This window comes from Dasypus novemcinctus, chromosome 16 (genome assembly GCF_030445035.2).
Source record: "Dasypus novemcinctus isolate mDasNov1 chromosome 16, mDasNov1.1.hap2, whole genome shotgun sequence".
In the NCBI taxonomy this organism is placed as follows: domain Eukaryota; kingdom Metazoa; phylum Chordata; class Mammalia; order Cingulata; family Dasypodidae; genus Dasypus; species Dasypus novemcinctus.
In genome coordinates this window covers 62,011,204-62,036,973 of record NC_080688.1, presented here as the reverse complement: position 1 = coordinate 62,036,973, position 25,770 = coordinate 62,011,204, and the positions used below count along the sequence as shown (strand labels likewise).

Genomic DNA, 25,770 nt, shown 5'->3' with positions numbered 1-25,770 from the left:
AGAGGTCCTTTTTATCTGTTTTTATTGTGTTTTGAATATAAAGTCTAGGAAACCACAGCCTAGCACAACATCCTGAACATGTCTCCCTATTTTTCTTTTGGGAATTTTATAGTTCTGGACCTTGTATTTAGGTATTTGATGCATTTTGAGTTGATTTTTGTATATGGTATGAGGTAGGGGCCATCTTCTTTCTTTTGCATATGGTCATCCAGTTTTCCCAGCACCGTTTGTTAAAGAGACTGTTCTTTCCCCCATTGAATGGACTGGGCACCCTTGTCAAAAATCTTTTGGCCAGAAACATGACAGTTCATTTCTGAGCTCTCAATTCAAGTTCATTGGTCTATGTTTGTCCTTGTGTCAATACCATGCTGTTTTGGTTATTATGGCTTTGTAATAAGTTTTAAGATTGGGAAGTATGAGTCCTCTATCTTCATTCTTCTTTTTCAGAATGGTTTTGTCTCTTCAGGGTCCCTTACCATTTCATTTTGACAATTGGCTTTTCCATTTCTTCAAAGTAGGCTATTGGAATTTTGATTGGAAATGTGGTGAATCTATAAGTTGCTTTGGGCAGAACTGACTACTTAAAAATATATAGTGTTCCAGTCCATGAACACAGAATGTCCTTCCATTTACTTAGATCTTCTTTGATTTCTTTTAGCAGTGTTTTGTAGTTTTTTATGTATAAGATTTTTGTATCCTTGGTTGAATTTATTCCTTGATATTTGATTCTTTTAGTTGCTTTTGTAAATGGAATTATTTTCTTGATCTCTTCTTCCAGTTGTTCATTACTAAATTATAGAATCATTACTGATTTTTTAAAAAAAAATATTTATTTATTTATTTATTTCTCTCCCCTTCCCCTCCCCTCCCCACCCCGGTTGTCTGTTCTCTGTGTCTATTTTGCTGTGTCATCTTTTATCCGCTTCTGTTGTTGTCAGCAGCACGGGAATCTCAGTTTGTTTTTGGTGTGTCATCTTGCTTTGTCAGCTCTCCATGTGGGCAGTGCCATTCCTGGGTAGGCTGCACTTTCTTTCACGCTGGGCAGCTCTCCTTACAGGGTATACTCCTTGCACGTGGGGCTCCCCTACGCGGGGGACACCGCTGCATGGCAGGGCACTCCTTGCGCACATCAGCACTGTGCATGGGCCAGCTGCACACGGGTCAAGAAGGCCCTGGGTTTGAACCACAGACCTTTCATGTGGTAGGTGGATACCCTATCCATTGGGCTAAGTCTGCTTCCCTGTTTAAGCTTTTGATTCTAGATTGCATTCTTATGAAAAGGACTGTATGTGAAGTAAGTCTATTATTTTAACAATAAATGAGCTGAAACCTTATCTTTCCAAATCCCATAGGAATCAATCATGTGTCGCCATTTTCTTCTCTGTTTTTGGCCTAGGCATATAATGTGTATATGTATATGTTATTTGTGCACTCAAATGCACCTGCGCGTGAATATAATAAATACAGTTACAACAGCATTTATCCTCCATGTACAGAATTAACATTTTGGCCTTTGATATTTCAGTTTTTGTTGCTGTTACCTAATAGGTCACTGGCACTTAAAAAGAAGGCACCCTTTAGGGGGGATTCTCATTTGTTCTAGAATATGTAGAGGTCCATTTAAAAAATATTGTTAAAAAATATTGTTGGTGTTACACAGATTCTAAATGGATTTTTGTTTCTGGCTAAGAAATTATCCCATTTTTCTGTAAGATTCTTCCTTCCTTTCTTAACTTTCTGTTTAGCTTGACTGCTGGAGGGAGGATTTGGGTGAGTCTTTGTGCACACATCTTGGGTCTTCTGCTACTTTGGAATTCTTGTGTCTTATTGTGCTTTTATGAAGGTTGGGAACAACTAAGAAGCTTATGTCATTTGCCATGTAATTTTTCCTAAGTTTATCTATTATTTCTGATATTTTTCAGAACTGCAGCTCTTTGGGAATCTCAACAGGTTGCCCTGGATGGTGAGCTGTTAGAAACAATGCCTAAACAGTATGTCAATCGAGAAGAACAGACTACACTCCATTTGGAGTGTCGAGGCAGTAGTGGTAAGAAATGCCAAGGAGCAGCAGTTATAACAGTTCAGGTAAGACTGTTTAGATTTCTCCATAATTCAGAGAGTTTTAATTGATTCCCTGATATTAACATATCATTGAGAAAGATCAAAAGAAATATAGCACATGATCTATGTTCCAAAATGTTTTATAATTTTGAAGAGAGTAAAGACACAAGCAGAGCTAATCATGTGTTTCCAGATGAAGCTAATCATGTATTTCCAGATGAGTACCGGATGAGTCCTACATTTAGATAGTCAAATAGGAATTCATAGAAAAGCAGAATTATCAATAAGTTTTTTCAGAGAAAGAGCCTTAAACTGATCCTTAAAAGATTTTGATGATGATAGTATGGATTTAATTAGAAGGGATGCGGGATTGGAGTTGCCATGATATCATCATCTAGGAGTCATTGTATAGATCAGTCTATATAAAGTTGTTTAGGGGAGTGGGGCTGGGAATTGACATTGGAAGTGTTGATGTGGATGGTCACTTGGGAACTCTGGCTATATAATGTGGATTCTGGGAACCACTGAAGACAAACATGGAAGATCCTGTGGAAAATAGGGTCAGGCAAGTGGAGCTTACTAACAGACAAAAGGAGAGAAGTGCAATGATGTGATTAAAATTTTTAACTGTCTCTCAGAGTCACCTTCTTGACCTAGAAATATGGGCAAGAATTGGAGCTATGGTGCTATAAGGGCTTCAGAAAGGAAGCTGAGCTTCAGCTAACACTCCACAGCACTTAATCTATATCAGGCACTGACTAAGCACTTTACATACCTTGTTTTATCCTCACAACATCCAGACAAGGAAATAGAGATGCAGAGAGGTTAATTTACATAGCCAAGGTGACATTAACAGTGAGTGGCAGAGCCCAGGTATAGCCCAGGCAGTCTGGCTCCAGAGCTGATGTTACTTCTTCATTGTACTTTATTCCTTCGTTGAGCTGGGAAAGACCTGCGTGACTACATTTGCACCAAAATAGCTTCTTTTTTTTTTGCTTTTCGAAATTGGGGAAACTTACTTTACTGATTCTTGATTGTCTTTCCAAAATTTCCTTTTTATTTTTTTAATAGCTAATCCATGTTTTAATTGTTCTAATGAATTTTTTAATTTTTTTAATACTAAACTTTTTATTTTGAAAAAATTTAAAGGACAATTACAAAAATAATGCAAACCCCATACAAAGAACTCAAACATATCCATGTCTCCCCCAGATCTACCAGTTTTACCATTTTGCTACCTTTGCCATATCATTCTGTGTGTCTATCCATCAGTATGTTTTCCTGTTTATTTACTAGATGGTTTTCTGAATCTTGGGTGTGGATTGTATACATCATGCTCCTTGAACACTTAATACCACCATGTGTATTTCCTAAGAACAAGGATATTCACTTGTGTGTTCACCTTAAGTGCAGTGATCAAATTCCAAGAAATTTAACATTGATATAAAGCTTACAGTCTATATTCCAATTTTTTTCATATGTCCCAATAAGGTCCTTTTGAGCTTTCTCTCCTCCCTTATTAGATCCTCAACAGGATCATGCATGTATTGCCTTTAGCATTGTGTCTTTACTTCCTCTTCTTTTCTCTATTTTCTTTTTATTGTGGGAACATATATAAAACAAAAACTTTACCATTTCAGCCACTATCAAGCCTATCATTCATTGGGCTTAATCACGTTTACTATGTTTTGGTTTTTTCTTCACCTTCTATTACTAAAACTTTTCCATCTCCCCAAACAGAAAATCTATATCCATTTTGCATTAACTTCCCATTTCCTCTACCCACTACCCCTGGCAACTAAATTCTAAGTTCTGTGTGTCTGTGAGCTTGAATAGTCTCTGATATTTTCTTTGTAGTTGCACTGGGGTTTAAATTTAACATCCTAAATATGTGACAATCTCATTTACATTTTTTTTTAAGGAGATACTGGGGAATGAACCCCGATCTTGTACATAGGAAGTAGGCACTCAATCACTCAGCTATATCCACTCCCCAATGAGAATTTTTTTTTTTTTAGTAGGTACCAGGAATTGAACCCAGGACCTCGTATATAGAAAGCAGGCACTCAACCACTTGAACTACATCTCCTTCCCTTATTTACTTTGATACTAATTTAACTTCAGTAGTATATATAGGGAACAGATGGTGGCTCAAGCAGTTTAGCACCTGCTTCCCACATGGAAGGTCTTGGATTTGGTCTTCAGTGCCTCCTAAAAACAAAAACAAACAACAAAGAAACAAATGAAAAAAACCAACTTAGTGAAGCTGATGTGGCTCAGTGGTTGGGTGCCAGCTTCCCACATATGAGGTCCCGGGTTCAGTTACCAGCCCTGGTACCTCAAATATACTGTATATATACAGACTTTAATTGGTATACCCCTGTATCCCCCCACTTTATGTAGTTCTTGTTACAAATTACATGTTTATACATTATGAGTCCAAACGCGCTAATTTATCAGTACATTTTATGCATTTGCCTTTTAGATGCTATAAGAAGTAAAAAGTAGAGTTACAGATCAAAAGTACAGTAGTCCTGTCATTTATATTTACCCCTATCATAACCTTTACTGGAGATCTTTTATTTCTTTATGTGGCTTCAGTCTATTGTCTATTGTCCTTTCCTTTCAATCTGCAGAACTCTCTTTAGCATCTCCTATAGGACTTGTCTAGTGGTGATGAACTCTCAGCTTTGTTTATCTGGGAATGTTTTAATGTCTCCCTTACTTTTAAAAGATAGTTTTGCTGGGTATAGAAATCTTGGTTGGCAGTTTTTCCTTTCAGCCCTTTAAGTATGTCTTCCCAAGGCTTTCTTGCCGCCATGGTTTCTAGTGAGAAATTGACTGTTAAATCTTACTAAAGCTTCCTTGTACTTTCTCTTGTGACTTTCAGAATTCCCTATCTTTGGCATTTGACAGTCTGATTATAACATGTTGCAGTGTAACTTTATTTCGGTTTATCTTACTTGGAGTTTTTGAGCATCTTGGATGTGTATATTCATGTCTTTTGTTAAATTTGGGAAATTTTCAGCCGTTATTTTTGAATATTCTCTCTGCCCCTTTCTCTTTCTTCTCCTTCTGGGACTCCCATAGTGCTTATATTGGTGTGCTTGTTCACTTTTCTTCATTCTTTTTTCTTTTTTCTCCTCAGACTAGATGATTTCAGTTGTTTCATCTTCAGGTTCATTTCTTCTGCCCTCTAATATGCTGTTGAATCTCTCTAGGGAATTTTAAATTTCTGTTACTGTGGTCTTTAGCTCTGTTTGGTTCCTTTTCACAATTTCATCTCTATTGATATTCTCTTTGTTTTCATGTATTTTCCTGATTTCCCTTAGTTCTTTGTCCATGTTTTCCTTCACATCTTTGACAATATTTAGGACCTGTGGTGGACTGAATCATGTACCCCCGTTTGGACATGTTCCTGGTCTTGGTCCATATTCTGGTGGCTGTGGAGCCATTGTAAATAAGTTGTCTTTAAGATGTTACTTCAGGTAAGGTATGGTCCCACTGAACGAGATTGGGCTTTAATCCAGATTACCAGAGTCCTTTATAGACATAGTGAAAGTCAATGGAAAGAGAAGCCAGGAGAGGCCACCGTGTGGATTGCTATGTGACAAAAGCCAAGGACCAAGAATTAATGGCAGCTAGCCCCTGAGTCCTCACGTCTTCAAGAAAAAAACATCCCCTCTTACACCTCAATTTTGGATTTTACCTAGCCTCAAAACCAAGAGCCGATAACTTCCCATTGTTTAGGCAAACCCATTCCATTGTATGGTATTTATTTAGCAGCTGGGAAACTAAAACAGGACCTTTTTTTTTGTTTTTAGAGTCCTTGTCTGGTGTGGCCCGTTTCTGGTCCTCCTCATTATGGTTTCTGATGTTCTAATTTTCTCCTTTCCTGGGCCATTGCTTCCTAATTCTTTGTATGTTTATAATCTTTTGTTGAAACCTGAACATTTTGATATTTTTATGTGCTTTCACTGGAGTTAAGCCTCTCAGGTATCTGTTCCTTAAACTTGTGTCCAGCTACTGGTATGACAGAGCTTTTCTTGAATGCAAGGCGCTAACACCAACAACAACAACAACAAAAAAGTAGGAGGAAAGACCTTTCCTAGTCTTTGCTGCTCTCTCCTCCAGAACTTATCTATGCAGTGAGTTTAGAAAATAGCTCAAGGCCAAAGTGGAGGGGCCTTTGTGCATGAGTCTTAACTGGGAATTCCCTCTTTACCAGGATCTGAATGTCCCCTCTTCCTTAGGAAATCGTTTCTCCTTGATCCAGGGTACTGCAAACTGTATGTCCTACAGCCAGCTATCCCTTGTTCTAGGTAGTCATTTGACTGCCTAATTTATCTTCATCAATCTTCTTGGGAGACTATATTCTCGAAAATTTCTTCTCTGAAATAATCATTTATCCTTTTTGTATTTTTCATTACCTTCAAAATTTGAGTTTTTCAACAAAGTAATATGCATCTAAAGTTAAGAAATTTGACCTAGAATTCAGAATAAGTTTTCCTGTATGTTACCAAAAACATGTCAGACTCCTAAATATCGAGATAATATATTGGTCAGATACTTTGTAATTTTTTTATCTCCATGTTTTTTCCCCAGTTATTAATGCTTTAGTAAGACAAGGTCAAGGTATTTAAGAAAGCTCATTTGCTAAAGTAATAAAGCTAGAAGAAAAGTTTACCAATTTAGGATAGAGTTTGAATTGGTGGCAAAATAGCTAAAATGTATCTGATCATAATAAAAAAGTATATCTTATTTTAATCTGTGTTTTCACAAATACAGTATTTTTCCATACTTTGAAACTACCTATCTTTGCCAGGCTTTGAATTCTATATAGAGAAGGGAATTGTCTAAAAATGCATTTTTATAGTAACTAGTGAGATAAGCACAAAGAACTGTTTTTCCAGTGCTGGCTGATTGCTTGGTCTTTGAAGAATTGTAAATATTTACTGCCCCGGTCAAAGAGCAGGTCTCCTAACCTGACCTCTTGTTAACTCCCAGGGTCTTCTGTGGAAAATGCCAGTAGGCAGAGCAGGGAGCTTCAGCCCTAAGCCTGCCAAGGACTTGGATCTCTTCCTCTTCAGAAAAAGGAATCATAAGTTTATTTGTCTTAACTCTTGACTTAAAATATTTTATAAACCGTCATTTTGTTAATTCGAAAGAATAGAATACCTTTTCTAAAATACCTTCGAAGTGTTTTTGATTGGAGGGAGTTTGCAAAGAGGGTATTTTATGAGAAAAAGCATTGAAATGAAAAGGGCTTACATTCTGATTTTACAGCACACCACATTATTTGTGATTTCTTTTCTCAAAAGAAAAATTGGTAGATGCTAATAGTGCTTGAAGAAAGAAAGGGAGGGAAACAGAAGAAAGGATACAAGGGGGAAAAGGAGGCTTTTATAGAAACCTAAATAATTTAAATACTAACTCTGTTTTGTGGCCATAACCTCTGATCATTAGAAATATCTAAGTTTTCTTCAAGTAGGTTTTAATTTTCTGCTGGTTTCACCAAGTTGCCCAATGCCTCTGACTTTCATTTCCATTTGAGATGATTCTGAAGCTGAGAGCCCCACTTATGGCTCCTAGAAGTATAAGTTTCAGCATCAGTATTGATGTTGGCCATTATTTTGCCTAATAATCCAGATACATGAGGGGAATTAAAAATGGGAAGCAGTGGGTAACTTTTCTAATTTAGATTTAAACGGGATTTCTCAGGAAAGTTTTATAGAAATTAATAGTAGAGTCCTGTCCTCAACAGTATTTGCTAGTTGATACTTCTAGGAACTGATGATGAAGTAATTAATCTTTGGCCACTCATTAATAGCTAAGAACAAGATTGAAGAAATAAAAATTGCACTTGAATCTGAAGCCATCCATTGCAGAAATGGATGACTTTGGTTATGGGTGACTTTAATTTTGGAAAGAGAAGTGTTTGTGGGGAAGGGAGGGGTAGTTTCTGAATGTTTATGTCTCATCATGAACCTGCCACTGGGAAAACACCCCAGAGAGTATGTCCTATTAAAGGTGGATGGTGTCATTCTTAAAACTGTCACCCCTCTATTTACATGTATCCAGTGACTACCTCATGATTATATCCAATAGTTTTGATCCTGTTTCACATCTTTTCTATCATTTGGTGTTGCTGAACTTAATGAGAGCTCTCTTAGTCACCATAAATGTTAACCACTTCTCAGTTTCATTCCTTTCTCTCTATTTAATCCTTAGATTGCATATCGTGTTTGGTGCTTCTCTTGACCCTGTTCTTCGTTGTGACATCAATTGCTTTTGCCTGCCATACACACTGGAGTTTTTAACCTGGGATCTGTGAATGGTCTTCGGGGGGTCAATGAAGCCCTTGAAAGTATATATAATTTTTTTATTCTATAGAGTTCATAGCTTCAGTAGGTCCTCAGTGAAATCCTTGACCCATAAATGATTAAAAACTCTTTACCTGGGAAACAGATGTAGCTCAAGTGATTGGGCAGTTGTCTACTGTATGGGAGGTCCTGGGTTCAGTTCCTGGGGCCTCCTGGTGAAGGTGAGCTGGCCCATGCAGTGAGCTGATGCAACAAGATGACACAACAAAAAAGAGACACAGAAGAAAGACAGTGAGAGGCATAATAAACCAGAGAGCTGAGGTGGATCAAGTGATTGAGTGCCTCTCTCCCAAGTTGGAAGGTCCCAGGATAAATTCCTGGTGTCTTCTAAAGAGAAGACAAACAGACACAGAACATGAGCAAATGGACACAGAGAGCAGACAGTGAGCACAAGTGGTGGGGATGGGATAAATAAAAGGAATCTTTAAAAAAAAAAAGAACTACTTAAAAAAAGAACTATGTTGATGGTAAGTTCACTTTCTCTAGTCCAGAAATCTCTTGAGTTCCAGATCTAGATTTCCACGGACCACTTAACATTTTACCTGAAAGTTCTATAGATACCTCAAACTCCAAAAGTCACAAACTAATCCCATCTTTATCCTCCAAATCTGTTCTTCCTATAATTCCTTCCTTCCTGGTCTCCCGAGAGAAAGACTTATGCTTTGGTGTCATCTTTTCCACATACCTCACCCTATCCCCATACTTCCCATCTCATTGTTTCCTAAGTCATCTTGATTCTGCCTGTGAAATGGCTTTAAGTTCATCCCCTTTTCTCTGTTCCATTGCCCCCTAGTGGGCCCACATCACTTCTCTCCTGAAATATTGCATTATACTTCTTGTCCATAGTCTCTCTTCTTGTCTAGTCTATTTTTTATTCAGCCACCATTCATCTTTTTGGACACAGGTCTGATCACATTTTCAGGCTAAAAACCCACATTGGCTCCCTGGTATCTAAAAGAAATATTACTTTTAGGGTCCTTTGTAATCTGGTCTTGATTTTTTTTTTCTAGCAGCATCATTTAACCTACCTCCCCTTCCTCAAATATTCTGTTTTCTAGCCACTTCAGTTTTTCCATTGTTCAGACACAACATGCACATTCACACCTTTGTTCTTACACATATGCTGTTTTTCGTTTTCCCCACACCCAATGTTTGAGTTCCTGCTCATGCTTCAAACTGATTCAGGCAACAACACCTCTTCTTGAGGCCTTTTCTGACTCATCCAATCAGATTGAGATATTCCCTCCTCTTATATCACAATTTGTGCATAAGTGCTATGGTAGTCACTTAATATATTTTTCCTAACAGATTGGGAACTCTTTGGGGATAGGGTTTCATCTTTATTCATCTGTATACCTGGACCATCTAGCTGGCTCCTGGGGTGCCCTCTGCACCCTTTGAATGTCTGAATGAAAGCCACCAGCATACCACTCATTGAGTGGTGTTACAACTTTTTTTGTATTATAATTAATTTATTTGCTGTTATTAGATTTTGAGTTATATGAGAGCAAGGACCTTATTCATATTTGTATCATCAATGCTGCTTACAGTCAGTACCATATAATAGATGTGTTTGAAGGAATGAACTATATGTTTATACTCTTTACAAGTAAGCTCACTGATTTTAACTACTTTCAGGATATTGTAGATACAGTTTGGCTGTGAAAGACATCATGGAAATTATAACTGTTTTCTTACTAGAAATAAGCAGCCATTTAAAAATTTTGCTTATCCTTTCCCAATTTAAACGGCTTAATGGTTTTCATATAAAATCTTAACTCCAGTACTACACATTGCTTAACCTAACCTTTTTACTCTAATACAAATGTCTCTGAAGCATTTCCTCTTGGAAAGTTGTAGGGATGGTGTTACTGTAGTGCACCACTTTTTTTTTCCCTAGCGCTGTTCAGAGTACTTCTTATCACTTGCTTGTGCACTCTCATGTCCCAGGTATTATGCTGGGTGCTTTGTGTACATTATCTCATTTGATCTTCACAGAATGAGATTTGGAGTGGCTCAGAGAGTTGACAAGGTCACATAGCTCTTTAGTGGCTCAGTAAGAATTTAAGCCTGCAACTATTTAAATTCAAGGCTCATGTGTTTACCATTCAACATTGCCAGGTCTTTTTGCTTTAGCTCTTTGAGCTCTGCTTTCTGAAGACTAGCAATATGATTGAGTAAGTTGATCATGACAGTCAAATCTCACTTAAGTTGACATGTGTCCCATTTTCTCTGACTGAGTCTGTGTGATAGGATTGCCTTCTTAATCAGTGATTAGATGATCCATATCCTTAAATGAATACTGCATTGGAACAGGTTTTTAAATTAGTTTCATGGGAAGTGATTTTATATTTTAAGCAGTTTTTAATGGCTCATTAATAAAGTTTTAAAATTGTGTCATGAATATATTTTATTGCTAAATGTAATTTTTCTGGAAGAAGGGTCTTGGAAATTTCCAGCTGTCTGTAATATTTGAACTATGTATAGCTTGTTTGGGGCATATGAAAGCCAAATTTATTTTATGAGAAGTGAGACGTGTTTCTTCTCTGGTCTCCCCTCCTATTAGAAGGCTCTATGAATTCAATGATATTCCCTGAGGAAGTAGGGTGATTTATAATTGGGTTCCTTTTGTTGTACTTTTGTATTGTGGGGCATGTTTGCTAGACCCAGGATTGATTTATCATCTTGTGAAAAATGTGTTCATTACTAGAAACGATGGATGGAAAAGACCCACTGAGGTTTCCACACTTGCTGGAGGATATGCTTTGTCCAACTTTTAAATTTGTCTACTTTAAGTGACTCAAGTGAACAGGCTTCCACCATGCTGCTTTGTTGTATTGTCTACATCTCTTGTAATTATGAGCTGGCAGTCATTCAGTCTCTCCAGCCTCCATTCTAGTAAGAAAAGAAAGCTTTCAACAGTGGTGGGAACAATGAACAAAAATATGTAGACTAGAATAAATAAATTTGTGTATTTTTTGTGAGAGTGTCTAAACTTTGCTAAACTAACTTTTTATTTTGATCTCCAGCATTAGTATTTTCCAGAATGTGAGGTAGCACTTGGGTTTGGGTTACAAAATGGATTTAATCTTGTTTCTCTGTGTTTTTCAGACAAGTAACCCTCTTTTTCTCTCTCATCTTTTGTCTTCCTGCTTCCCTTCATAGTAGCTTTTTCTTCTTCCCAGATTCTGTCTCTTCCTCTCTGTGTGGCTGCTTTCTCTCCATGTTGGCCAAAGGCACTATGTGCCAATCATAGTCTAACTGTAGATGGTGACATGTTGGGCAATTGGAAGCTGACTGTGCTGACTGTGCATATTCCTGATCACATTTAGGCTATTAAAATTGCTGTGTTCTTGGAAAGATTTAAAATTTAATTCAGTTATTTGTACTGCTTCATTGTTTGGTTTAATGCGAGTTTTTTCTTTTTTTTTTTACCTTTCATTTCTCCAATAGTAAAAAATAAAGTAATTGTTCACTTTATATATTCTTGGTTCTTCATTTTCATGCCTTTTGGTGTCATGTTAAGAGCTTTTTTTTTTAAACAGAAATTTTGTACGCGTTTAAACACAACATTGGTGAGTTTTATGGAAGAAAGTTGTTACCATGATCATAAAAAGTAGGGGGAGCTAAGTGTACCGTCAGGGTTGTGCAGTGTTGGGGTTCTGTGTGAAGAAAAACCAGGAATGTGGACCTTCAGGAGCTTTGGATATCGAACTTATGGTAATAACACTGACAGGACGTAATGACTTCAGTTAAATAAATTAAGTGAATTAAGTATTTCCGTTGTTTACAAAGGATACCTGTAAATGGCAGTGATGGCTGAAGATGGGTTTTGGCAAGTACATAAAAGGAAAATGTAGACCCTAGCTCTTACCCATGAGCTGGGGAAGACTGTTTGGGAAATGTAGGATTTAAAGTCCCTGCCTTATAATTGTTCTAATCTATTTAGCATTCTCTGCCATGCTTGTAAAGCAAGTCCAATTCCATGGCCTGATCATAAAAGTCTCCACAAGTCAGACCTCCATGCTTCACCAGTCTGATAATGCTGTACTCTTCAGCATCAGTGCCCCAGCTTCAGCCGGGTCAGTCCTCCTTGCTGTCCCTGACCCTCAGCCCCCTCATCTATCTCAGCTATCACATTGGTGTGTCTTTGCATTGCACCCTGGGCTAGGATATCCTTTCCTTTCCTCTGAAGCTATCTACATACAACACATCCCACCTTTTCCACATTCTTCAGGTTTACTTGTTCTTACACTTTTAGACCTCACACACCAATTAAAAATAAAAATTGGAGGAGGAGCAGGGATTGGCATATGATTGCCATTTACTTTTTTTTTTTTTTGCCAAAAAAAGACTTTAAAAATATACAAACAAAACCAGTTATCATATATGTCACCATCAATTAAAGGGTATTTTAATAACCCTCTTAAGTAGGAAAGAAATAGTCTCAAAATAAAGGATTGTCTTTTAAATTGAAATTCAGTGTTTTTGAAAAGCTCAATGAATTCTCATTTTTCACATCTTTACTATAAGAACCAATAAAAATTTTTATTAATGACCAGCTTTCAGGAACCACTGAGCTAGTTGGTTGCTCTTTTCTAGGCATGCAACTGGTTTGAACACTTTCACATATTTTATCATTTTGTGTGTATGTGTGTGTGTTTAAATGGCAGTTGTTTTGTCATCAGCATCTGTGCCATCCTCGTTTTTGCTGAGCACATGTGAGGTGCACAGCCCCTAGTGTTTTGAGTTGAATCGTATATGTTGTTGGACTGGGAGAAGGAGAGGGATTCAAGGTTCTAGAGAGGAAAAATCAGCAGACAAGGGCATCTTTTCACAAATGTGCTTTGAGAAAGGCCTCAGCAGTTGGAAGGTGTTGAGTGTATTTTCATTGAGGATTTGGGGAGTAGAAACTGGTGAAGTAAGATTTATCCAACAGAAGACCTTGAACTTGTAATAAACTAATTCAGGACCATATCAGTTTATAAACCAATCACCTATATTTATATGATTTGGTGTTTTTATAATAAAATTTTATTTAATTTAAGCCTGATTCTTCATGAAATGCCTGAGATTCTTGAATTTTTTTTTTTTGTGACAATTTTCCCCATCCCTCTTAGGTTTGTCTGAGACTTTTTGATTTATAATATTTATTGTAATAATATTCTCTTCATCATATGCCTAGCATTTTTGTAATAAAGTATTTGCTATAGAAGCATATATAGAAAGAAAGACTGCTGACTATTTTAATTTTTGTTAGTTTGAAGGCATGCATAAGAACGAAGCAATAAGCCAACAGCTTCATGTTTTGCGAAAAGAAGTAAAGCATTTGCAAGCAGAAGCTGCTAAACCACCATCACTTAATATTGTGGAAGCTGCTGTGCATGCAGAAAACTTGATCACGTAAGTTTTGAGGTTATTATAACTTAAAATGCTTTTTTGTTATTGATAGTAATCATACATGCTACAGCACCCTCCCCAAACTTACTAATCAGCATGCTCTGGCCTTTGGACCAGATCTGATCTGTCACCTATTTTTTTTTTTTTTAATTAGAGAAGTTGTAAGTTTACAAAACAATCATGCAAAAAATACAGGATTGCCATATATCACTCTACCACGAATACCTTGCATTGGTGTGGAACATTTGTTACTATTGATGATAGCACTTTTTAAAAAAATTGTATTTAAAAATATATATTCATTTTAATCCCTCTCCCCCTCAGCTGTTTGCACTCACTGTCTGCTTTCTGTCTGTCTATTCAGTGTTCTCTGTGTCTGCTCGTCATCCTTTTTTTTTTTAAGGAGGCACTAGGAACTGAGCCTAGGACCTCCCATGTGGGAGGGAGGTGCCCATTTGCTTGGGCCACCTCCACTCCCTGCTTGTGGTGTCTCTCATTTTGTTTCCTCATTGTGTCTTGTTTTTGCATCATCTCGTTAAATCAGGTCACTGTGCCAGCATGTCATGTCAGCTCACTGTCTTGTTTATTTTCTTTAGAGGGCACCAGGAACTGACCTGGGACTTCCCAGGTGGTAGGTGGGCACCCAATGCTTGATCCACATTTGCTTCTCTGTACGATTTTTTAAAAACAGTAGTTACTTTTGTTACAATTGATGAAAGCTTATTAAAATTGTTCTATTTTTTGTAAATAAAGTTTTATTAGAACACACACATGCCTGTTCATTTACATTGTCTTCAGCTGCTTTTATGCTGCAGTGTCATAAAAAGCATAAACTATTTGCTATCTGGTCTCTTAGAGAAAATATTTGCTTACTCCTAAAATAGAAGATGATACAATTGAAATTAAGTCATGGAGAGATTTAATGCTTGACTTATATATTAAAGTAACATTTACCAGGGAGTCATCAGTATCAACTCTTGGATTATTGAGCACAGTTTGTAACAGAGTTGCTTAGGGAGGAATTAGAGCTCTTAGGTGTAGTTGCTAAGTTGAATTTGGCCATTGTGGTTTTCTTCGCACCAGGCTTATCCTTACTGCCCCCTTTATTCCAAAGCCACCAGAACGTGACTCAGTAAGGGGAATTGTACTCTTCCTTTTGCTTTAAGGTGACTCCATGTTCTGGTACCAGCAGCTGATCTCCTCAGTAGATCTGGGTGGTAGCATGGATGGGGGCATTTGGATGTTTTGTGGGTGGGTTGGGGAGGGCCTGGGAAGGAGGAGTTGATAAGGTAAACAAAAGGTTACTATTTCTTTTACCAGGAAAGGAATTCAAAGTGTGAGAATTAATAAACCTTTATTCTAGATTTATGTTCTGTACAAAAATCATTTTCTTCAACCTCAACTGGTATTTGGATTATAGAATTTAGAAAAATCTAAGTCTTTGCTTTTTAAAATATGTATTATGTAAAATATATATGAAGTTAATATACAAAAATATGAAAAACTGAAATAAAGGTGAGCAGTGTTAATTTGTCCTTATAATGTAGTTGACTTATTTCCTCTAGGAGGGTATGAAATCATTATTATATCTTGAAAATAAGTTATTGGGTAAAGTTTGGGAGATGCACACTTGCCTCACGAAGTATTTCTAAAATGATATCTATATGGGACTCTGAGGACTTAAGAATATTGCCTGAAAAATATAGGGTATACAAAGAGAATATGGATTCTCTCACTTGTAGACCAATAGTCTTGCCTGCATTTCTTCACAGAGCCTTAGTGAATGCCTACAAGTTGCAGCCTACACCTGGGGTTCAGAAAGTTGGCATCAGCCTCTTCTTTACGGTTGTGGATTATGTCAGTGATGAGACGCAGCGTCATCCTCCCACAAGGCAGTTCTTTACGTCATGCATTGAAATCTTGGGACAGGTAGGGCTATTGCATGGTTTCAGTCTTACTCTGATGTAACGAGTCCCTACAGTGTTTTCATTCGGTATACCCAGGGTTGACTTCAGACTTATGTTACAGGTTCAGAGTTCTACCTAACTCAGAAGCCCCTTCATATTGTTGCCTTCTGGAGATGTAATTAGAATTGTTGCTCTAGACTAGGGGTTCTTAACTAGGACTCCAAGGGGTCTGTGGAAAGGTTTCAGGGAGTCTGTGACATTGAATTGCAAATTCAAGAAAACATTATGCTTGTGGGGAAATGTTGTTACAGGTATGATATATTTATTAAATTATACACAGTGTAGTATGGACTTAGTAAGGGGACTGTGGCTTTTACCTGACTGGCACAGAGGTCCGTAGAAAAAAAAGATTAAGAATCCCGGTCTAGACTTTTGCTTCTCATTCAAGGGAGATTAAATTATTCATATTTGAACGTCTCTGGGGAGACATCACGTTTTATCATGTGTTGTTGTTAACAATAACAGTGAAGCTCTTTATCATTTATAAAAAGCTTTCTAATTCATTCTTTGATTTCATTCTCATAGTAACCCTAATGTTCTATATCATTCCCATCTTAAATATGAGAAAACTGGGTCCTAAAAGATTAAGTGACTTGCCTAAAGATTACAGCTGGTGAGTGCTTGGGCAGTGATTGGATCCCACGTTCAGTGCTTGCTGCACCTCACCAGTGTTGCCTCCCACTTGCAAGAATCTTCTTAGGCACAATTTATCTATGTATTTGGCTCGCTGTTAAATACATGGATATTAGGGGAAGGGCAATGCGGATTTATGAAATGTGACATATAAGAAAAAAAGTCATTTGGTGGAAATTATGTAAACATAAATTAACCATGTACTCTCACCCAAATTCAACTGAACGAGTGCTTACTTATTGGATGCCTATGAGGTGGTAATGCTGAACAGGCATTATAATAGATTGTTTTCAAAGTAGTTTTGTTTCCTGATGATAAAATTGATGTGTGTTTATTTTAAGTTAATGCAGACATTCCAGAAAGTATAAAGAAGGACAATCTCTCATAATGCTAACCACCTGGAGATCTTGTTACGCAGCTAAGATTTCATTATAGCTGGTGTATATATATATGCATGTCTGTCTCGTGTATATGTGTATGCATGAAAATGATACCTCGCTCCTACATACATTTATATAGGGAGATAGAAACTCAAAATAACAGGTGCATGCTATTTTGTAACCTGCTTTTTTCCATTTAAAAATATCTTGTAGACATTATTCTTCATTAATAAATACAGACATATATCATGGTGTTTAATGTCTGCCATAGTGTTCCATGATACTGATATATCAAAATGTATTATGCTTGTGTTCTTTAGATGGATATTTAGGTAGTTTGTGTATTTCCTAGAAATATGATTGCTATAGTAAAGAAATGATATTTGATGTATATTGCCACACTGCTCTCCTGGGAAGTTGGTACCTACTCTCACAGTGATAGTAGGGTTTGGGTGTATTACTTTCTATACTGTAGCCAACATTAGGAATTACCATTCATTTTAAATCTTGCTAATATGATGAGGAAGTGGTATTTTATTATTTTAATATGCATTTCTTTAAGTACTTGCTAGATTGTATGTCTGTTTATATATTTTTTGGCCATTTATAAATATTTTGTGAAATGCTGATTATTGTCCTTTGCCCATTTTCCTCTTGGAGAGTTTGTCTTTTTTTATTGCTTTGTTAAGAGCCCCTCGGAACTGTTAATCTGGTATGTGGAATGTGCTATAAATAAATTTTTCTAGTTGTCATTTTTCTTTATTTTTATACTTTTTGCCTTAATAGAAGTTAAAATTTTTATATATTCAGATTTTTTCAGTTATGTCTGATGGGACTAGGCCCCATCCCTAGCCCCCATAACAGCCACAACTTGCAAAAGCTGCAAGTTTATTATTAAACCTACCCCATTGTGAAAGGGCGACTAACTGTTTACTCAGAAGAAACTGCATCTCAGTGACATAGAACAGCCCCTGTCCTGGGCCTGCATGTCTAGATACTGTTCATTTCCTTACAAGAATAGATAAAAGAAGCCATACCACCCCACCACCCCTCCTGCACCCATAGAATTCACTGCCCCTAGCCCACTGCCCCTTGGCCATCCGTATAGGCCCTCGAGTCTTACCCAAGCCCCAGCCCACTCCCACTGATGAAGCATGTTCCTGCCTGTAGATGTACTGTATAAATTCGTAACTGCCTCTGCCAGGAGCAGGCTGAAGTTTCTCTTCAGACCCCTGCCATACTGGTGGGGGCGGGGAGACTGAGGTTTATTCTTCAGACCCCCTCCTTTGGGAGAGCTTCCCAATAAATCCTTGACTGCATTCGCTGTTCTCCACATCCCAATTGTCTCATCCCGACATCTAACCATGCCCTTTATTATTTCTGCTTGTGGTCGACCTTATCACAGCCTTTTCACTCTAAGAATATTTAAATATTTGCTTATATTCTACCTTTTTAACATTAGAATTGAGGTAAAACTTGGTGAAGTTATCAAGAGTACATAAGAAGTATGAAAGTTACCTTTTTAAAGGTATTTAAGGTACATCTTCATAAAGTCTGTAACTCAGAAATTTTGTTTATTTGGCATAATAATGCAGAATCACCTCTAGATATTTAGTAATCATGGAGAAATATTGTAAATTTCTGGATTCAAGTTACTGTGATATTTTAATCCCTTAAAAAACTTGTAGTACAATTAACTCAGAGTTTTTTTTTTTTAACATATGGGCTGTCCAAATCAGATTAACAAATTATCTAGAATTTTTAATGTTACCTCCATTGGAAGTGATATGTATCTATGTTGATTTCTATTTCTTCTAATTACTTCATACTTTTAGAAAATATGCCCTACACCTAATTTATTATGCCTTAAAATTTGGTTGCTTAGAGGACCGCTTAAATAAAGGTTGTTGAGGGGAGATTTCGGTGACATTTCCTTTTTTATTCTTTCAAGGTATTTATCAGTGACACTAAATCGGAATGCAAAAAAGTACTTCAGACCATTCTGAAGAACAGAAGGCTCTGCTCTCTTTTGTCTCCTTTCTTTACTCCTAATGCTGCACCAGCAGAGTTCATACAGCTCTATGAGAAAGTGGTGAAGTTCCTAAGTGAGGACAACAGTGATGTGATTTTCATGCTGCTAACCAAGGTGAGATGTGATTTAATCCAGATCTTATCACTGAAATGAAAAAATATTGTTTTCCGCTCCATAAAAATGAAAAAGGACCCCTGGAGTTCTATTTCTAGGTAGACTTTGGCTGATAGTCTCTTTTCACATTTTGCATCATCTTTGAGCTGCCTGATCCCACAGCTTCTTCTTGTGGGGCATTAGTTGTGTTTTGTTGGGCAGTCTTTTTTCCACATATTACAAAAAAGACTTAGCTCCTAAACCCTCTTTAAAAACTTAGTATGATATTTTAAATGTTCCTAATAGTAATTAGTACATCCTTCTTTTTTAATTCACTCTGAATTTATGACTAAATTGTGTTTGATAAACAGGAACTGTAATATGCCAAAGTCTCTCATATTTAGGATAAACCATTCTAAGCAAATTTCTAAAAACTCTGTTAGAACAAAGCATGGACTGCTTAACCATTTGAGAATTTTAGAGCCTTAGCTATTTTGCCTTCGGTTGTGTTTCTCTGACATCTTTGAATCAGTGAAGCCTGGACATTTTTTAGGGCCTGAGGACTGATCTCAGTCTGTAATGGGGGAGATATGTTATAGTTTGGGGTTCTGCAAAGTGATATCAACACTCTGAATTTTTATTAACTGAAATAGATAGCTGATGCAGACATAGAAGCATGGTCATTAAATCAACACAGTACTAAAAAAGTGGCTGCTTGTTTGTGGCATTGTGTAATTAGTGAAGGAGATCTATGAAGTTCTGTTATACATTGAATAGAATAAAATTGTCAGCTAATCATGAACGTTCATTAAGATTTAAAAATTACAAAAAAGCATGTAGAGTTATAGAAAACTCTCCCTCTGCCTCTGAGACTCCAAAGAGTGAAAAAAGAGATGGAGACATAATTTCATCAATCAGATATTGAACTTCCTATACTTTTTTAGTATACTTGCACATACATTTTATTTTCAGTTTTTAAACTAAATTTTCACAGACCTTTTTCTATTTTCATTAATTTTCTAGTGGAAATAAAACTGCTTCTTGTTTCTTTTCCTTTTTAGTTCGATCTTAAGCAATGGTTAAACTCCACTAAACCTCCTCTGTCTGATCGTACCAGGCTTCTGGAGTCCATTCATTTGGCACTTACTGCCTGGGGCCTTGAACCAGAGGAAGATATTTTAATGCCATTTAATCTTTTCTGTAAGCACTGGACTTTTCTTCTTCTCTACCAGTTCCCTGACCAGTACAGTGACATTCTCAGGCTGCTGATGCAAAGTAAGTGTCTTAATTTAGTTGTGACTCACTAGATCACAGGGAATATAGTATTGACTTCATTTACTATTCTACAGATGTAATCTGAAAATGTAAAAATAATGAGTTTAGCAGTTTAGAACTGCAATTATCACTAAGGTGACCAAAAGGTTGCTGTCTGTAAAAATGGCCAGTTATTGTCCTAAATGTTCAATTGGGCCCTAATAGAGCAAGGCAGAGCTTAGTCTTTGGCAATGGAGTTCACCTGTATTTCTCTTTACTTTTATTTTGACTTTGCAGCTTTCCTTAACTGGGATGGGGTGGAATGGGGGCTGCTTACTCTGCAGACTATAGATATGACAAGGGAAGGCCCCTTTATAGTTAAGTTTAATATGCTAGTTGTTTCTCTTTAGTTCCCAATAGCAGATACATTTTTGTGGGTTTTTTTCCCCCCCGAACCTTTTGCAAATGAATTTCATCCCCATATAATCATAGATTGTATTTATATTTGTCAAGGAAAAGAGCAGCATTAAGTTTACCACATTCCCACTGTTCCTATTCCCCTCCCTCCTACAGCTTTATATAGAAGTGTTAGAGATTAGAGGAGAATTAAATAGTATAGGCTTTTTTTTCCTTTTTAATGGGATTTCACTAGGCAGTAATTTTATTGAAATTTGATAAATGAAATAATACTTTTTTCATGCAAACTTTATACTGTTTATAGGTGTAATAGCTAAATTTTGCTTTATACCTATTCTTTGGGTTATTTAATAGAAATTGTTTACTATATAAGTTATGATCCTATGGATTGGGCTACCTAAAGGATCCTGAAATGAATGATCTCACATTTTTAAACTTTGTTTCTTACAGAGGCAGGTAACAGAGTGAGTAGAGAATGGTGGTAGGGAAATATATTTGTGCATATTTCCATGAATATTTGCATAGCAAATTTTTGTTCTAAGTTTTCAAAATTTCATCAAATATGTAGATTTTTTTCCCTTGAAATGGAAGATGGTCAACTATTTATTTAGGCTACCATTGACTTTCTTTAGTAAGAGATTAATACTTACCAGGAAATTCAGTTAAAGGTTTAAGAATAACAATGCTGTGCGGCTTAGATTCCATGCCTTCCAGTTTTCTCTTCCCTGGCTACCATGTTGGTGTCCCAGAGTTCCGCCCTTTGTTCTTCTACTGTATTCGTTCTCCCTAGGTGTGAGCCCATTGTTTTCCCTGACCTAACCACCATCTTCTGGCAGAGTATGACCCTCATACCCCTAGCTTGATTCCAGGCCTCTGTTCTAAGATCCAGACCACAGTACTGTTAGACATAGACCCTTCAGTATTCCGAAGATAACTCACACATGATGTATTGCAACTGACCTCACCATTCTTCCCCTCAGACCTGTTCTTATGAATCTGTATTGTCCTAGCTGATCCTTAGGCCACCTCTGAGTAGAAAGTACTTGAACAGGTATTAGCTCTGTCCTCTGGGATACAAGGTTTATAAGTAGCAAAGTTAGTAGTTTCATGTCCTATTCCATGCTGTTTCTGTGTCTTGGGTTTTGCCCATTGTAGGAGTGGAGTTTTAGGGATAAGTATGAGACTCCTTCCCAAGAGAGCCTATACTCTGGAGTTGCATTCTGCACCACCCCTTGTCCTGTCACTGTTGTTTCTCTCACACCTATAAATAGCTGTTATCGTCCAGCCAGAAGAATGGTATCTTTGCCATTCCCCAGGCAGCGTTGGGTGGTTGGACTCCTCTCCCAGATTCCAGCTTGCTTTGCCAGTGTTCACTTGAATCAGGGTTACCAGGAACATGGGAAGTGAAATATCAGGTTGTTATTACTTTGAATAGTTATGTCCTCTATACTTTGGTCTCTTCATCACAGGTGTCCCTATAAATTTCTATTTAATTTTTATTGCTTTGTAAATTATATGTGTATTCTTTGATCTAAGCTGAAAAGTTGGTTCATGAAAGACGCTAACTTTCCCTTCTCATTTCCTGCCCCATAAGGCTCTGCGGAGCAGCTCCTGAGCCCCGAGTGTTGGAAAGCCACTCTGAGAGCCCTGGGTTGCTGCTCCCCTTACTACCAAAAGGGAGCAGCTTCAGCTGAGAGTGCTGGGCTTCCAAGCTCTCCAGATGTTCTCTTATCAGACAAACAGGTATGTAGCTTTTGGCTTGTGTTGCTTTTGTCTGTGATTTTCTTTCCCATTTCCTTTGCTGTTTTATGTGATAGGAGCCCATGTGAGAATTTATTTGAAATAATGGTTCCACTTCTTTAGTAAAAAGAGTTTGAAATCCACTGATTTACTTTTCATATATGTCATATATCTTTACAACTCTATTTTATAAAGTCAAAAGTAGATATTCAGTAAGCATTTTTGACTGGTCATTTTTTTCCAGGTAATGGAAACTATACAGTGGCTCTCAAACTTTTTTTATAAGCTTCGCTTATCAAAGTTCGACTTTAAAAGCTTTGGTTTATTTTCAAAATGGAATCCTTACATGACTGATATGAAGACACTGTTGGGCTATCTTGTGAAAAGGCTGATTGACTCTGAAATGGCCTACTTGGCTCAAGACCCATCTGCCAAAAGTAAAACAGGTAATATTGCTCTTAATGCAACATGGAGCAAGGTGTTCTGACCTTCCATTAAAAGAATTTGAATAGGTACATTACGAGATTTATGTCTCTGTGATAAACTATCCATCTAGTGCCAGAAATAAAAAAATAGAAATACAGTAGTGAAGGTGTGAGCCTATTTATGTGTTGTACCTATATTCACTTATGTAACAGGTGATTGCTACAGCTTGTTTCAAATTCTTCTTAGTGGAGTAGAGTGCAAAGAGATAGGTTGCAGTCTCCAACTGTCTTCCTTTTATTTCTCTTTTAAGGAAAGGATTCTGGATATTTAAGCATTTATCTTGAAAAAATGTACATTATAAAATTATTCGTGACATTCTGTTATAATAAAAATTCTTCAATTCAGAGCAATTCCATTACAACAAATAGAAATACAAACATAGTTATGTTAAACATGCCTTTGTGTATCAATACAGGTTTTTGAGTATAAAGATAATAAAAAGTGGATTTTGTATATGATGCTAACAACAGTATTGACAAAGGCTGAATTTGTTTCTTGTTTCTAAAACGTTTGCTTTGTTTTAGTGCTGAGATCCCTGCATTCAGTCATCATTCAGCTCTTTAAGCCTTGGATCCTGGTTTTAGAGGACAGTGAAAGGTAAACAGTTTTTCAGATATGCAAGTTCCTTTGAAATATAGACTTAAAGTTTACTGGTGTTTTGGTAGAGATGAAGAGTTTGAATATTTAATTTCCAGTGTGGGACCAAATTTACATTTAAAAAATGCTTCTTTATGAAATTTCAAATGTTTTCTGTTCATGAAATTGTTAGTCTGGTTAATCAGAGCTTTTATCTTGATATTTTATTTCAAAATTGAAGCAAAATTGAGACATATGTTTTCATTTTTCCACAGTAAAGTTGAGTGGGTTTTGGTGTCTTAATTTCAGAAAAAGGGATGCTACTTTACTAGGGATTAGGTTTTAATAATACAGCACCACAAAATATATAGTGTTAACTTAATTTTCACTACCTCAGTTGTTTTTTGGAACTAAGTCTGCTGTAAAATTAAATTCCCTTTTAGTCTGAAATTCTGCAGGTAAATGAAAGCATTGAAAATATTTAGCAGAATAGAGTTGTTCAAATGCAGTACGTTGCTTATGAGTCTTTTTTTCCCTAAAAATATAAAACAGAAGCTAGGTGTACTTGTAGGAAGTTTTATAAGTTACAGTTGTGGGTCTCACAGTATTTAAGGTATTTTCATAAACAATTTATTTGATCCCCAGACTCAGAGAACTTGAATGTTTTGCTCAAGTCTCAACAGTGGGTTAGTTCCAGAAATGGTACTAGAGCTCAGTCTTTGACTCCCATTTCAAGACTCTTTGCATTAACCCATGTTGCTTCAAGAGCTCCTTGAAGAAAATACGAAAGATTCTGGATCTTTGCTTTTGTAGAGGACTGTCCTTAAACATTTTGCAAGCTTCAGGATTTTATAGTGGCTGTATGTAGATTGCTAACAACAGCACAGGTTCCCTGTTTATTTCTAGGAAGAATTAATCGTATTTATTTTGATAGTGAATTTTCTAGGCCAAGTCTATAAAGAATTTTTCTTTGGCTATTTCCTACCAATTTTTGGCCATCTTTTTGTTACATGAATTTGATTTGTTTTTCTCCTATGCTTTGGGGAAAAAAAACTGGTGAAGCCACATTAAGGCATTTGAAATGTAACCAAGATGCACAAGGGATGGACTCAAGGATGTAAATTGGTTGTAAAAGATGTTAATATGATAGTTTTTCACACAGCACACTCTTGATATTCAATTGCTTTGGGAAAAATGGGCAGGAAGGAGAGTAAATAAAATTAAATGGTTGATGTTACAAGCCACAACTCTAGGAATTTACAGCCTTTGAAGTGGTCTAAATGTATTAGGGCTACATAATGCAGAATATTCTAGGACTTAGGCAAGACTCTGGGACTAGAATAACTTGCTCATGGTACTTTCATTCTAAGTATGTGTTTCTTTTCTTTAAAGCAACGAGCGTCTTTATCCATGGTTGGAGAGTGATGCCGTGGTGGCCTCAAGTATTGTGCAGTTGTTCACTGACTGTATTGACTCATTACATGAAAGTTTTAAAGGTAGAAAGATGTTATTTTTCACTTTTTCTCTGTGTCATTCAGTTAATCTTTTGCCTCTGCTTTCCTGCTTTAATTTTATTTTAGTTAGTAGGCATTCATCTGTGACAGAAGGTCACTAATGCCATCATTTAGACTATCAAAGTCTGTAACCACTGGTCTTTGTGTGTGTGCATATGAGGTAGTTCAGTTTCATTAGGTATGAAATATTTGCAGCCATTCTCTTTGGACATTTTCCTTGTCCCCCATGTTGAACCTCATTCTGTTCTCCATAATTTGTAATCTCTTTTTTGTATTTTCTATTTTTGCATTTCATTTTGGGTAATTTCTTCAGGTCTCTCTTCTAGTTTACTCAGTCTCTCTTCAGTTGTGTCTATTTGCTTTAAAAAAAGTCCATTGAATTGTTCACATCAATGATTGTATTTGCCATTTCTAGAAGTTCTATTTGTTTTTCCTATCTACCCTGATTTTTTAATAGCATCTTACTCTTTTCTTTTGTTTAAAATTCCAATTTTTATTTCTTTAAAATGTCTCAACATGCTTACTTTAATTTATGATCTATATTGAATAATTCCATTATCTGAAGTTCCTGTAGGGATGGTTTATCTTGTTGTTTGATGTTCCTTCAGACATTTGTCCTTGGAGGCTTGTTTTTTTGTGTGTGTGTTTTGTAATTTTGTAGTGTGAGCCTATATTTAGAGAGACTTTATAGAAACTCTGTAAGGCTTAGGATGAGGAGATAATTTCTCAGCTTCAGTTTCCCATACCCCACTTAGCTGCATGACATTAAACCCTAAATTCACTTGTAGGCAGGCCTCAATTCTTGAAGTAAACATGTTTTTCTTCCCCCAATTC

General features: G+C 36.7%; 1 protein-coding gene across 1 annotated transcript in view; it reads left to right on the top strand.

Annotated features, from left to right (window-relative positions):
• Positions 1-25,770, top strand: part of EPG5 (ectopic P-granules 5 autophagy tethering factor) — a 131,865-nt gene that overhangs the window by 81,201 nt on the left and 24,894 nt on the right. The window contains exons 27-35 of the mRNA XM_058277613.2: positions 1,923-2,085; positions 13,705-13,847; positions 15,617-15,773; positions 18,776-18,970; positions 20,011-20,224; positions 22,215-22,363; positions 22,605-22,806; positions 23,371-23,443; positions 24,815-24,918. Coding sequence (XP_058133596.1) covers positions 1,923-2,085; positions 13,705-13,847; positions 15,617-15,773; positions 18,776-18,970; positions 20,011-20,224; positions 22,215-22,363; positions 22,605-22,806; positions 23,371-23,443; positions 24,815-24,918 — 1,400 coding nt within the window. The remainder of the gene's footprint in view (positions 1-1,922; positions 2,086-13,704; positions 13,848-15,616; positions 15,774-18,775; positions 18,971-20,010; positions 20,225-22,214; positions 22,364-22,604; positions 22,807-23,370; positions 23,444-24,814; positions 24,919-25,770) is intronic.